The 15,416-nt window shown below is 43.0% G+C and overlaps 1 protein-coding gene across 1 annotated transcript in view; it reads right to left on the reverse strand.

Moving 5' to 3' along the window:
- Window positions 1-9,072, reverse strand: part of CWF19L2 (CWF19 like cell cycle control factor 2) — a 70,904-nt gene extending 61,832 nt beyond the window's left edge. The window contains exons 1-2 of the mRNA XM_053385744.1: window positions 8,923-9,072; window positions 245-355 (exon numbers count right to left, since the gene is read on the reverse strand). Of these exons, the coding sequence (XP_053241719.1) occupies window positions 245-355; window positions 8,923-9,006 (195 nt within the window). The 5' untranslated portion in view covers window positions 9,007-9,072. The remainder of the gene's footprint in view (window positions 1-244; window positions 356-8,922) is intronic.
- Between the last annotated feature and the right edge of the window lie 6,344 nt (window positions 9,073-15,416).

Raw genomic sequence — 15,416 nt, forward strand, 5'->3', positions numbered from 1 at the left:
TGGTATATTTTAGTTTTAGTTGGTTACCTATCAGGAAACAGACAGTTAAGCATATTTGATATTTGCCTTTAAACCATTGTTATCTATCTGCATACCTTTGCAACAGGAACAAGTGAAAGCCTTTTTACAGAACAAATGAATACAACTGCAATGCCAAAAACAGCATCATTTTATATGATGCTGATTTAGCTTAGTCATTACACATTAATCACATGTATTTATTAGTTGGTGAGACAAACATCACCTTTCCCAATTCCTCTAAACGTTCATTCACATCAGACAGCATCCATGTATCCTCCCCTCGCAGTCGCTTCAGTTCTTTGCGTCGCTCTTCTTTTTCATAATCTACTTTTGCCTTAATTAAGAGAAAAGGAGAAAAATCAACTTCACTTTGGTGAAATACAGTACTCTAATTTTGGGCAAGTATGCAACTTTGTTACTTTAATTTGTCAGACCACTGGTGCATTAGAATAGCGATAACGGCTTTTTAAAAATAGAAGAATTACAATCATTGCTTCTTCACTGAAAGCTGGACTAAGATCTGAAAAGTAACGTTATATCTGACCACACAAGCAAAAACTGAATTCCCAATCTAGTCTATTATAACAAAAGCATAATTAAGTCATCCTGCAACACTTTAAAGATTCAGGGCCCATATTAAAAGCAGAGTTTGAGCGTAAGTGCAAAATATGTATAAATTTTCCCATTTTCTTTTTTTGCAACATAAGCAAAGTGTTAGAGAGTGGATGCAGTGGAACAAGCTGAGCACCTGGCGGCTTATCAGCCAAAGCACAATGATTTATTGGGGCATCACTTCAGTCACTCAACCAAGGAATGATAAAATGGCACTAACTTCCACCACGTTACCTCCTCACTCATTTTACAAAAGCTTTCACAGAAGTTCACTATCTGGTCCTGTGAGCTTCTGCACTGAAAAATAAATGCCTACAATCGCGTACAGACACTGCTATATATATACAGTGGTACCTCTGGTTACGAACTTAATTCATTCCGGAGGTCCGTTCTTAACCTGAGGTACCACTTTAGCTAATGGGGCCTCCCACTGCCACCGCGCGATTTCTGTTCTCATCCCGGGGCAAAGTTCTTAACGCGAGGTACTACTTCCAGGTTAGTGGAGTCTGTAACCCAAAGTGTTTGTAACCCGAGGTGTTTGTAAACCGAGGTACCACTGTACCAGTGCAACATTACAACCTGCAGTGCTACACTAGGGCTGTAGGCTGATCTAGGTCTTTCTAACTAGTACAGCAATGTAAATCAGCACTATTGCTATCTACAAAACCTTTACCAGATGTATAACAGGGGTCATACATGCCGCAACACAAGTGCCCTCTTTAGAGATTCAGTCTGAACGCACAAGGACTAGGCGTGTGTTGGGGGCTCAGGGCAGGCTAAACCTACAACATCTCAGTGTATGCTACCCCCGACACACCCAACCTTCACATGTTTAGCACAAAGGCTGGAAGGGGACTTCTAGGCATGATCAGTAGGATGCATTTAGAAGCGCTCCCATACTTTCCCACCCAAAGCAGAAAGGTAAGGTTAGAAGCAGACACGCCCAAGGAGGATGGAGGCATGCCCTGCCCAATTTTTGTCCTCACATCTTCAGGCTGACTTCCTGAAGAAGGGTAAGGAAATCATATCAGGCATCCTGATCGGTCATCAAATCAGGTGCCATCTTTAAAGCCACCAATTAATCTTGTACCTCAAGTAACTCTGTGCCCGTCAAAAATACACACACCCTTAGGATTCAGGAGGATTTGCTAGCAAAGATTTGGTCACCAGGTTTCAGGCCAGACTAGAAGATACTGGTGATGTATAGCTACTTCTCCTCCAAAAACAGCCCTACGCTGCTGCCTCCTCTCCCCACCCCACAAAAGATATCCAGTAATGCAAAGTATGTGATGCGACAACACTGTACTACAAATCTCCCTGCTTCATTAAATTTGCTGAGCACAGGCTAGAACAAGCAATGGCATGACCAAGTGGTTTATATTACTAGAAGAAACCGGGATAGGGGTGGGGAGGAGGATATGTGGGAGCTACTCTTTGATGTCGAATTACAAGCTTGGTCACTCAGGGATATTCATTGAAATTAATGCCAGGCCAAACACACAGTTCAGGCGTTAATCGCAGAACTGTGTACTACAGTGCTTTCTCTACCTACTCTTCTTTATTCTTCTTCTTTGGCGATCACTCGTAGCCGAGTAAGATTGTCTTCCATGAACACAGTCTTAACAGTGAGTCCATAAGTGAGTGTGGGTGTAGTTGATGGGTGTTGATGTTGTCTACCTAGTGCCCTCTAGATGATATTAGGCTCCTACTCCCATCAGCCCAATCAAGAAGGCCAGTGGCCAGGGATGATGAGAGCTGTAGTCCAACAACATTTGGAGGCCACTATGGCTGCATTGTGCATTAAACCACAGAGCCTAGGACTTGCCGATTAGAAGGTCAGCGGTTCGAATCCCCGCGACGGGGTGAGCTCCCGTTGCTCGGTCCCTGCTCCTGCCAACCTAGCAGTTCAAAAGCACGTCAAAGTGCAAGTAGATAAATAGGTACCACTCTGGCGGGAAGGTAAACGGCGTTTCCGTGCGCTGCTCTGGTTCGTCAGAAGCAGCTTAGTCATGCTGGCCACATGACCCGGAAGCTGTACGCCAGTTCCCTTGGCCAATAAAGTGAGATGAGCGCCGCAACCCCAGAGTCGGTCACGACTGGACCTAATGGTCAGGGGTCCCTTTACCTTTTATGGCTGCATTATACATGTTTCATTCCTAAATTACAGTATTCCATCATTCCCACATCCAGGTCTGTTACACTTTCACTTAAACTAGCCCCTTGAAAACTTTTTTCAACCAGACTGAAGCAGACACAAAAATCAGGCAGTGACCTCTTGTTCCATTAGCCTAATACAATCACACATAGCTTACTGACATCAATCTCTTTCTTCCCTTCTGTATTTTATAATTAAATCCCCCTGCTAGTTGCTGGTTTCTTTCCTGTGGTACAAAAGCCAAGCCTAATTACTTCACATTTTTCAACTCTCACCCGGTGCAAGCTTTTCATTCTAAGCCAGAGCTCATTAGTGCTGTCCAATACCGCAGAAATACCTGCCAATTTTCCTTTTGCCCTTACAGATTAATTTATACCTTCCAGTAATTTTGCCTCATGTCATGAGCCTGGCTGCATTTAACTTCTATTGTTCCAGGCACAATAGGAAGTCTAAAGCTTTAAATGCACCTAACAGATGTGCGCACACAAATGCACAAATGTATCAACAGGAACTTCTAGTAGCTAGGTTTGCTGTTGCATAAGTGGAATGGTCTCTAGAGATTCTTAAACACTTTCTGAGAGGACATACCAAGATAACAGAAGGTCATGTTTGGAATGTGTGAATGAATTCCAGCTCCTGACTCACTATTTTCACAACATAATGTTCAAAGTTCATGACAATACAACCTCACATTGCAAGAACCATGATCGACTATATATCCTTTGGCATAAACTAACCATATTTCATACTTTGGCTACGAAAGTGTATATTTCAGTACCTATCCAGTCACTTATGCTGATAAAAGATCAACTACTAGCTTTTAAAATAATGTGTTTCAATAATGCTGAATGCCACTCCATGAGAAACTGAACAGGTATAGATCACAGGAAGCAAGCAACTTACATAGGGGTTACATTCCAAGGATTGTGCCTAAAGTCAAAATCATGTATAGTCAAAACACACTGGGTTCAATGGTGGGTGGGAGTGCCAAAGCCATTTTCCTCAGAATATCCCATTTTCCACCCCCTTTTTAATTTTATCTTTTACCATGCACGTAAAGCTGAATGTACACAAGTTAAATGTGTGTAAATTGTGGGCTTTCTGTGCAGTCCTATCTGAGTGAGAGATGGAAAGAGAGTGGTCCTCCGGTACGCGCAGCTCTGGAAATGGCATCTCCCTTCTCTTCCAGTGCACTTCTAGCAACATACATCAGAATGATATATGCACACTAAGCTTCTGGCACTTCCTCAGCAAGAAGAGTGAGACATCGTAGAGCTAATTTACTATTTATTTACACGCTATGTACAGACAAAAGCATAATGGCGTCCGTTCTCTCCAGCTCCGAGAGAACAAACAGAACAAATAAAAGTGAAAGTACATTACAGAGGAAGACATAAGACTGTCTTCTGTTCCCCACACTTGTCCCAGACAGGCATGTGATTTACAACAATCTCATCTGCAGCATCGGAGGAGTGAAATTGCTAACACTTGTTTGATACTAGAATGCCCTAGGTAGAGGGGGATAAATAGGCTGGTTGTAAATTATGCTTAATTGCTGCCATGAGCGGGATTCACCTAACCAGCCACATCAGTGGAAGCCCTGTGCAAGGACTTCCACTTGCGCAATGGGGCTTTCCTCCCCTCACACCCCAAAATTGGCTTGTGGGGGCTTGGAACAACCCTAAAATAGCACGTAAGCAGGGGGAGGAATCATTCCATCTGGCAAGCTGCAGTGCTTGCGCAGATAGAACAATGAGAAGAGTGCAATGTTGTATTCCACCCTATGCGTTTTTGTACACCAAAAGTTTGCTTTGGTGGGTTGGGGATTAGATGTCTTCTTGGTATGGTGAGTAGTAACTGCAGAGCAGTTGCTGCAACAGTGGGACCACATTCCCCTCCAACTTCTGCACTCTCATCTGGCGGGGTGCATGCAAGCAACCTGAGACTTCTCCTAAATGGAAGCCCTCGCTGCTCTTCCCTCTTCAGGCCCCTCTTGGCTCTATGAGACAGAGAGGCGAGGGATGGCGGGGATTTGACTAGGCTGTCACTCACCTGAACAGCCTTTTCCTCCGTCATGTCCTGTGTGCTCATCTCCATCTCTGATGGCTCTGACCATTCTTTTTCCCCCTCCCCGCCTTGCAGGCAGCGCCAAAGCCCATAAATCACTGTCCTCCTCTCCTGCAGGAAGAAGAGACTCTAGAAAGCCCACTGTGCAGGCAGGTGGAAAAACTAGTACATTTTAAAAGCAAAAAAACCCAGAAAACTGAACACCATTATATTCCATTATTTGAAGGACAAAATGTTAACTATTTGAGTATGTTCACCTTTGCAAATGAATATAGAAGCCACTCTAGAAAGTTCTTGCGTAAACAGAACGAATGTAACAAAGATGGAGACAAAAGGACACTTTTAAAAATGCTTTCAAAACCCCTTCTCTATGAAATTTCAGTGAAAATCACCATTTTACCACCATTTGGCAGAGGAATATTATGGTCTATTAAATCCTGCACAAAAGCTCCAATATCTCTATGGAGTGAGGAGCATTTTTCATAAAATTATAGCTATATTCCTGAGAGAGTTGACATAGTTTCCAGGAGGCCCTCTTCAATGTTCTCAGAAGCAATGCTAAACCTCACATTTTTCATAAGCAGGATAGAAAAAGAATTTCTAATGCACTTGAAGGAACAGTAAAATACACTACAATTTCTATCTGCTGCAACACTGGCTGAGATACAAAGGGCTCCAAGAGGATCAGTGGCATTTAAAAACAATGATTAAAAGGGTTATTGTGATGCCACACTATATCAAACAAACTGCTTTTAAAACTCCTCTCGCTTTTAAAAATGGTATATCCTGTAAGGCCATGGCAGGTGGGGGGAAACGTTTAAGCCAAAACAGAAGCCAAATCCCTCTCAGCCTCAAGTAACTAACAGATCTTGAGATCTAAGCCATTGCCTGCTCACACCATAGTTAAGTTACAATATAAATCAAAATTAAGTGCAAATACATCACATCTTCTCAAACACGGATCACATATTGAATTCATAAGCAAATCTACAAAGGATAGGCAGAAGGAGAAAACATAGTGACTACTGTCAAACAGGAACCTTTTAATTACTGGATGATTGGAATTCAGTTCTAATAAATAAACCCCAGGTGCTTTAAGTCTATTTTGTTACTTTTATCTTTACTACTAATAATTTAATTATTTGTTGAATTCTACAATATTATGCACAATACATGAGTCAGGTTGACTGAGTTCTATGGAGATTACCTCCAAGAAAATACACACAAGTACTAGATTAATCTCATTATTTCCTATCTAATAGGCTAAAGCAGATCCTACACAGCTATTTTTTATTTTTGTATGAAATATCATTTCAAAATGAAACCTGGTCATCGCATTTGTTTCCACAGTAACCTTCAGAAATACTAGTACAGGTGCTGAAAGTGTCTGACAGCACCAGCTGATGCACCCATGCTGACATCCCCTCAGGCACCACAACTGTTTTCAAAAAATACTCTGGTAACTGCAATTCTACTAAACCAGTCTCTATTTTGATGCCCCAATCCAAACCAATGAGCTAAACACAACCAAGCATTGTCACTTTCTCTTTCACACATTCTGATCTTCTCCAGGGTAGAAACTCTGTTCTAAATAGCCTTTCCCCAAGGCAGAAAGGCAATCTGCACTAAAGGAATTTATAATCTGCCATGTTGCAACAACCCTAGCAATCTTCCTCAGTATTCAGCCCCATCCACCTTGCATTTATCAGGTTTGATGGCCATTTGTTCAAAGTTGCTTGGATCATGTGCTTTGCATACTGCCATCATTTAAATGAGAAAAAACAAACCAAGAAAACTGTTGCTTTTAAGAGCACAACTATGGGCTACAGCAGTCAGGGGACCTTTTCTGAATACAGCATCCTTGAATCATATTTTCCCACTAACATGTAGCATCACTTATTCCAAATCATGATATTCTGTTTCCCTTCACACCATGGGCTGCCACTAGCAGGAATGGAGAAAACGTGCTATCACAACATGGAGTAAAAAATCCAATATGTTGTGGAAGAGAAGGAGAACTCAACTTGGGAGTGCCTTTTCTACCACTGTAATCCTATACACTCCACTGCTTTGTGGCTAAACTCGATTCATGAGAAAGGCTTCGGGAGCAAACCCTGAGGAAAAATCTGTAGCTGCTGCCTTTCAGGACATCTTCAGAAGAAAAAGCTAAGGAGTTAGCCCTACACAATTCCAAAGTGGAGTCCCTAAGATGGTTGGATGGTGCCTTGCATGCCTCCTTCCAACAATTCCTGCAGTCAAGCTAGAGCCAAATGTATTGCTCTGCTTTCCTTTGCACCACATCACCAAGGCCGAAAGGGTGGGGACTTGTCATCTGGGCTTGTGCCACAGAGAGGTCATCTGCAACTGTCATGTGAGGCCCCTCACCATGTACCCCATCAACAAGAGGTCAGAAGCTGGCAACACAAGAATGGTCCTTTTCAGTGTCAGCTCCCCACTTATGGGGAATGCTCCACCCAGGGAGGATCACCTAGCAACATCTTGATTAATTTTTAGGCACCTGGCAAAACCTTTTCTTTTTACCTGGGCTTTTCACCCTTATTTGAAGGGTTTCAGGAATTTGTGACCTCTTTTAATGGGGCAGGTTCCATAAGACCTCTCTTTTATTGGAATAGATTTTTTAAAGCCTTTTCATTGGCTTGCTTCCTTTTAAATGTTTCTAGCCGTAATACTGTGCTGTAAGTCACTTTGAATCACTTTTATGAGTAAAGCAAGTAATAAATATAAATAATTATAACAAAGCTGGATGTCATCACCCCCAGATTCGCTGATGACAGCTCCCAACAGCTTCATATAGATGTGAAATGGAATGTATGACAAGATCAATCTCTACTGAATATCTCCCCCAAAGGATAAATCCCACAGAACCGACAATCAACCAAAGCTATCTTCATATTACTTGTGCTTTTCTTAACATTTTCCAGCCCTCCAGCTTCCTTTTTAATGTGTGGAAACTAGTACTGTACACAGCACTTCAAGTTCAGTCACAACATAGGTGTGCATGGTGGCATTATGACATCGGTGGCTTTGTTTTTAATCCCTTTCCTAACAATCCTTAACACATAATTCATCTATTTGGTGCACGTACATTCACCACATTGGACAAAATTATGAAGGGGAGGGGCATTTACAAACAATTTATTTCACACAAGTAACTTTTGTGTAGGAAAGCTATGTGGTGTACAAAGCAACACTTAGGACCGGTTGACCCCTAGTACAGTGGTACCTCTGGATGCAAATGGGATTTGCCGCTTCCACGCATGCGTGTGACGTCATTTTGACCATCTGCACATGCGCGAGCGGCAAAACCCGGAAGTAACGCACTCTGTTACCTCCGGGTCGCCGAAACCCAAAAATACTTATCCCGAAGCTACTTCAACCCAAGCTAAGATTGTAGGTGGAAATGCATACACAGAAACCACAGAAGTTCAGCTGTTAAATGCGCAGACGATAAACGTATAACCTGGCCCTGTGATCTTTGGATGAAGGGTGCTTCCTGAATTCAACTTAAAAAAAATAAGACCTAAGGATTCATAGATGGAGACAAACATCCTCATGAAGATATCCTAAATATAAGAGGGCAGCCCCCAAAAAAGACAAACCCGCATTGGCTTTTCACTAGTTTTAACTGCAATTGCTCCTCTCTCACCTCCTCACCCAAGGACTCATGCGGTTTGGGAAGGGTGCTCAAAACTACCACGCAGGGGACCTTAGCCCCACTCCGAGAACTACATTTCCCAGAGTTCTCGGGGATACTTTCTGTAATTACAGCGGAATTTAAACATGTCCTGCCGTTGCAGAGAGCTGCTGTTCCGAAATAGGGAAATGGCCCTATTACCTGGGGGGGGGGCGGGATTCAAAACAAGGGCTGAAGGGGGGTGGGGGAGCGAAAACCTCATGTTATTTACACAATAAAGACAAAAAAGGGGTGAAAAACGTCCCGTCGACGCTTGAATGGGGGCGGAGGGAAGAAAGAGAGGAGGGTTCCTTCGGAAGTGGGGTGAGAACAGGGCCCAACAACGGGGTGACAAGCCGAGCCGGTCCGTCACCTGCTGTAGCAGCGCCTCGCGGTGGCGGCGCCTCTCTTCCTTGCGCGCCGCCAGAGTCCTCTCGCTTTCAAACCCGGACGCCATGCTTGTTAAGGGAAAACGCCGAGCGCCGCCGTAAAGCAAACCGGCCTCTCTTTCCGGGTCCTGCCCCCGCGCTAGTACGCGTGCGCAACCATGTAAAGAAGCGACGTAAAAAAAAGGACAGAGGGAGGAGCGAAAGGTTACGTCAATGGTCTCCTCCTCCTCCTCGCGCGTGCTCAGTGTTCCTAGGCGTTGCCATGGAGCCCCTTTTCCTGTTTTCCTCAAGGGCAGCGTTCGAACGGATGACGTCCAGCAGCTGGATGCAGAGGCGCCACCAGCCTTGGTCAAATGAAGGAAACAGCCCAAGGCTTCATTAGGGAGTTACTGTTTTCCTTTCTCTTTAAAAAGAAAGAGAGGGAGATCATCTCAGCGGCATTATTTATTCATTACTATTTGTTACATTTGTTAGTCGCTTTTTTTTCTTGCACAAGGCAAAACCCAAAGCGACTTGCAACCAAAAAAAACCAACCTCACATAAATACAGTGGTACTTCGGGTTACATACGCTTCAGGTTACAGACTCCACTAATCCAGAAATAGTGCTTCAGGTTAAGAACTTTGCTTCAGGATGAGAACAGAAATCGTGTTCCGGGGGCGCAGCGGTAGCAGGAGGCCTCATTAGCTAAAGTGGTGCTTCAGGTTAAGAACAGTTTCAGGATAAGAACGGACCTCCTGAACGAATTAAGTACTTAACCCGAGGTACCACTGTACAATAAAGCCAAGGAGAGGTGAAATGCATTGAAAACATCCCACCCAATGTTGGACCAAGACTGAGGCGATGTAGATTCAAAACCCCACTTCAACCATGAAGCTCACTAGGGGATACTGGACCTGTTACTCCCTCTTCACCTAACTTGCAGGGCAGTTATTAACATAAGGATGTTTGAAGAGAAGACAAGCTTCACAAGAAAATGTCGGCGGGGGGTGGTGGAATCTAGCTTAAATAATTTGAAAGATTTTCTAGAAAAATAGATGCCAGTACTCACCATGAAGTTGTTGCAGTAAGTGCCAAACTTTTTAACAACAACAAAAGAGGTGTGGGTACTGTGTGCCCTTGAGTGCCCCCTGAAAGGGTAGCAGTTTCTACAGTATGTGTCCTTAAAGGTTAACTTTCAAGATATTTAAGCTAGATTTCCCCCTTGACATTTTCTTGTGATGCTTGTCTTCTCTTCAAACACCCTTAGACACGTAACATTACACGTTGAAGTTGCTTCCCACTGCATATTTTAAAAATGATTTCCTCTTAGACACCTAATCACAAGGGGGTGGGCACAGAAGTTAGATTAGGCATCTGAGACCCAGATAATGTAGCAGGGCTAATTATATACCATTCCATCGCAGCCACACAAACTTTACTTGCAAGTCCAAGTTGTTCCTTAGAGCTGTGGTTCTGAGTTGGCCAGGTTTTCTTTCTATCCCCCTCCACTGATTCAGGTAACTTATTGCAAGCATTGATCATGGAATCGTTGAATTGTAGAGTTGGAAGGGACCTCAAGAGTCATCTAGTCCAACATCTTGCAATGCAGGAATCTCAAATAGATCATACATGACAGATGGCTGCTCAACCTCTGCTTAAAAGCATCCAATGAAGGAGAGTCCACAACCTCCCGAGAGAGACAAGTCCAACGTGGAACAGCTCTTATTACCAGAAAGTTCTTCCTGATGTTTAGTCGGAATCTCCTTTCTTGTAACTTGAAGCCATTGGTTTGAGTCCTACCCTCCAGAGGAGAAAACAAGCTGGTTCCATCTTCCTTGTGACAGCCCTTCAGAGATTTGAAGACGGCTATCATATCTCCCCTCAATCTCCTCTTTTCCAGGCTTAACATACCCAGCTCTTTTAGCCATGCCTCATAACGCTTGGATACATTCCAGCTTGTCAACATCCTTCATAAATTGTGCCCAGAATTGGACACAGTATAACAGTGTCATCTGCAGATTTGATGACCATCCCCTCAATTCCTTCATCCAAGTCATTTATAAAGAGCTTGAACAACAATGGGCCCAGGACAGAACCTTGTAGCACCCCACTTGTCACTTTTTTCCAGGATAATGCTTTATTTCCAACATGGAGGAAATCCTAAAGGGAGCGGGTAGCCCCCAAATAGCCCAATGAGGACTGAGCATGCTCAGTATCATGGAATGCCAGCTAACTGTTGGAGTGGAGGACAAAAAAAATGGAGGCAGGGAATAGAAAAGAAAAAAAACATGAAAGGCTGCAGAGCTGGCTGGTAGGAGCACAAAACAGAAGCATATTTTGTTGCAGTGTCCTCTTGTAATTACAAATACTGTAGTTGCCTCAATAATCAGCAACATGATGAAGGTTTAAGAGGAGCTGGCCCAGGCTTGTAATAGGATTGCTCTCGCTCAAATATTTATTCCACCTATTGCGTTTCTAAAACAATACAAAGGGCATTGTCAAAGTGTGAGATGGTTAATCCTACTTATGTCATTTTTGAAGGGGAAAAATGTCCTGCAAGTCCTCCCTCAGGCTCTCTAATAACCATAGGAAAAGCATTTTTAATAATAAAAAAAGATAAAGGGGAGGGAGAGGGCATTATTTCAACAGCCTGCTTTAAAAATCTTGCCTAAGTATAGATTCATGTTTACAAGAGGGTGACGTTTTGCTCACCTTTGCTCTATAATCCTTCCTACTGGGAGGAACAGCCATGTTAATAAAAGACAATGGTCTCCAGTGACATTGCTCCCCATAAGTGAACTCCAACAGGGAGGCATTAACCTTTGCAGTGTGAGTCACCATTTCCCATTTAGCTGAGAGTTTTATGTGCTCTCAGCATGAACCACTGGCGATTTCCACAATGAGTGATTGCACATGCCTCCTTCAGTGCCATGCGCAACGTTATTCACAGAAAAGGCAATCATTCTCTTTTTTAAAAAAATAAAAGGCCAGAAGGAAAAAATATTATTCAGTGTCTGTGAGTGGGGGCATTGTGGGGAGCAGCTCCTGCAAAAAGGAAGGTTTCACCAGGGTGTCAAAGGCGGGAGGGAAATGCTTCTCCCTCTTTTTGCTTGGGGAGCTTGTGCTTTGTTTGAGACAATGACGACGAAAGCTGAAATTTAATGGGTAAAGCCTGGTCGTTGCTGTATGAGCTCTCAATCTGAATTCCAGACATTATTCAGAGAGCAAAAACGCCATAACCCATGAGACAGAAAGTGGTAGGACGGGGTGTTATGGGAAATGGCAGCTCTGAAGACCAAAAATGGGCTCCATCTAATTCTGTTTGTTTCTGACAATGCTCCATTTCTCAGATCAGTCTCTTTGCTTTTGAATATGATCCCTTGGATTGAACTGGGGTTATTTTATGTCTTGACCAAAAACAAAAAATAGAGTTAGTCTATTGAGAAAGCATACGAACAACCAAAGCCCACCCAGCTCCCCTGCTTTGCACATTGCTGGACACGTGAGCTCTAGTTCCATGGTAAAGCAACAGCATTGCATGCAGAAAGCCCCAGGCTCAGTTCTCAGCATCTCCAGGTAGGGAGAGATCCCTGCCTGAAACCCTAGAGAGCCTCTGTCAGTCAGTGTAGACAATACTTAGCTGGGTGGCCCAATGATCTAACTTGCATAAGGCAGCTCCCTATGTTCCTATGTGTGGGGAATCTGTGCTAGCAAGCCCAAAGAAATGAACAGAACTGGTGGATGGCCCTCTCCCATTTTTTTCTGTGCTGGTGCATGTGTTGAAAATGTACAAAGCAAGAGGAGGAGGAGGAGGTGAAGTGGTGCACACTTTTTTATTACCATTGGGTGATAGTAATCTAAATTGTTGTCACAGTGAAAAGATTGGCACTAGTGCAATGGGATTCCCCCCCCCTTCCCTTCCCCTTGTGCATACCATCAACCCAGCCACAAGATTTCCTTTTGAGGCTGGGGGGGCGGCGAACCCAGAATAGGTTTAGGAAGTGTGCACAGGGGAGGAGAGAGGGAGATCATTCCATTGCACAAGGAAAAATCCTTGCCCCGATGGAACAATCTGCTTAATGCTATGTTGAACACAACCCATTATCCTTAAAATCATTGCTTGCTTGCTTGCTTGCTTGCTTGCTTGCTTGCTTGCTTCCTTCCTTCCTTCCTTCCTTCCTTCCTTCCTTCCTTCCTCCCTATAAACACCTAACCCTCCATTTTGTCCACTGTGAAGCACGCTTGAGGCATTTGCTTTGGCGGAAGTTTGTTATTACACAATTCCAATGGCAAAACATTTTTTTTTATTTTTTTATGGTGTGCATGCACAGGTAAGCAGATACCTGCCTACATCCCCACAATGGAGTTTGGGTTTCTAGAATTGCTGGATACTCATTTTTAAATGAATGAATGAAGGTGTGCAGAAAAGGAATTGGAAGGCGGGGAAGTAATAATTGATAGGACAGGACAAGATTATACCATGTGAATACATCCCATCAAGCCCTATCCCCTAGTATAGACACAAAACATCAAAATGGATATAAAATTGAATGTTAACGTGGGTGGACAAAAGTGCAGAAGAGTTTACAGGAAAAAATGGATCTGTGTACATACATATTAGTATCCCATTATGATCCCAACTAGACGGACCTTCTGTACCTGTAAGAGTTGAATCAAAGGGGGGAAAACCTGCCTAATATGGCTTATTCTGTCATTGCAAAAGCTACACCTGGTGAAATTTTTCCTTTCTGTGCAAAACTTTAAGAGACAAACAAATCAACTTTGGGTCCAGAGCAAGGAACCTCACATGTTGACATCCAGACACTATTGTGCCAGGAGCTTTAAGAAAAGCAAGTTCAGGTCCTTCAACTTTGTAATTTTTAGGCTGTTTATGGTCAGCTGCAGGGAAACGCACTATTGTGGGAGAGACCATAGATTGAAGTGGCTGAATTGTTTAAAGCCTTCAGCAGCAAAAACATTTTTGAAATACACACAGCTTCATTTTATGCGTCACCGATCGTGAGAAATGTGTGTGAGTCTCAGGCGCTGCTATGCACACAAGAGCGCGAGGCCAACATCTTCACAATCCAGAGGGCAGGACCTCATACGTAAATGCCTCCACTGTAACATTTAAACAGATGGATTAAAATTTCACACACCAGATGGTTTCAGATAGTCATTGTTAGGGAATAACGCTAACAGCCCTGTATCAGGTTTTTAACGTAATCTCTGTGCTAGGATAGATATTTAGCCATAAAGAAATCTACAAAGTTCACACCAGAAAAAATATACCCTAGAACATTTACCCAGCAAGCAGAATTTCCTCTTATTTAATTGGTTTTAGTTTTACTCTAATCATCCCTTAAGGATCCACTTACCTGGGAGTAACTCCCATTGAATTTAAGGGAGCTTACTTTTGAACAGACGTGTGTTAGATTGAGCAATGCAGTTCCAACTTCAGTTCTTGTAGTTTTCTATGTGAGGATACAAGAATATGAGGAATTGCTATTAATTTTTGTATCGCTTGTTGAAAAGCAACCCTATACATGAGTACCCCATCTTCCTTTGTTTATTGGGATCAGCAGCCTATCTAAAAATAAACTTACCTATGTAGGGTTACCTGTTAAATGGGTGTCATGCCCTAGTTCCCACACATGCCGCATTTAATATAATGCCTTAATATGATGCATTACACATTAATTATACCAGCAGAGGATGCACCCTTAGTATGGGTTCATAGTGTTCTAATTACTTTTTTTTTTTGCAAACCATACTCGCCTATCAATCAGATGGCATTACTACAATGGGCTAGTGACAGCTGGTGGGCAGGACTTGGGGACTTCAAAGCGTCATATCAACTGGTGTCATTGCGCTGCCAGGTGATTGACAGGTGAGCAGCCCTGCCCACCTCTCAAATTTGGTCCACAAGGCCAATTCTGATAAGGTTCTGGCCCATGGAGTCATCCCTGCTGTATGCACAGGGACCAATTTAAGTAGGATCATCTAATATTTTAATTCATGGAGTGTAAAATGTGTCTCCTGTAAAGGCTAGAATTTCCAGGAATGGTATTCATGCAAACTAAGTCAAGGTGCAGTCAGACAGCTGAGTGTCAGGACCATGGAAAGCTCCCTTGTAGAATAAGGTTCTGAATTAGGCTGAATGTAGATTCATCAGATGGTAACTAGGAATGTTGCTCCAGCACTAGTCAGGAGCTGACCCAACTTCATGAAGTCCTGCAGACCTTCATGGATGTAAATTATAACCCACGCTTATTGTTCACACAATCCCAGAGCAAGAAACAACATAAAAAATAAAACAAAACAAAATTTAATGTAATGTAATGTAATGCAACTTCATATAAAATCAAACAATGCTCTAACAACATAAACCATGTGAGGGACACCTCTTAGGCCAAATACTTGGGTGAACAGCCATGTTTTTTACATGGCATCAGAACCCTATTAGTGTTGGTCTGGTCACAGCGGAGAAAGGAGTT

The sequence above is a fragment of the Podarcis raffonei genome, chromosome 4 (genome assembly GCF_027172205.1).
Source record: "Podarcis raffonei isolate rPodRaf1 chromosome 4, rPodRaf1.pri, whole genome shotgun sequence".
NCBI lineage: Eukaryota > Metazoa > Chordata > Lepidosauria > Squamata > Lacertidae > Podarcis > Podarcis raffonei.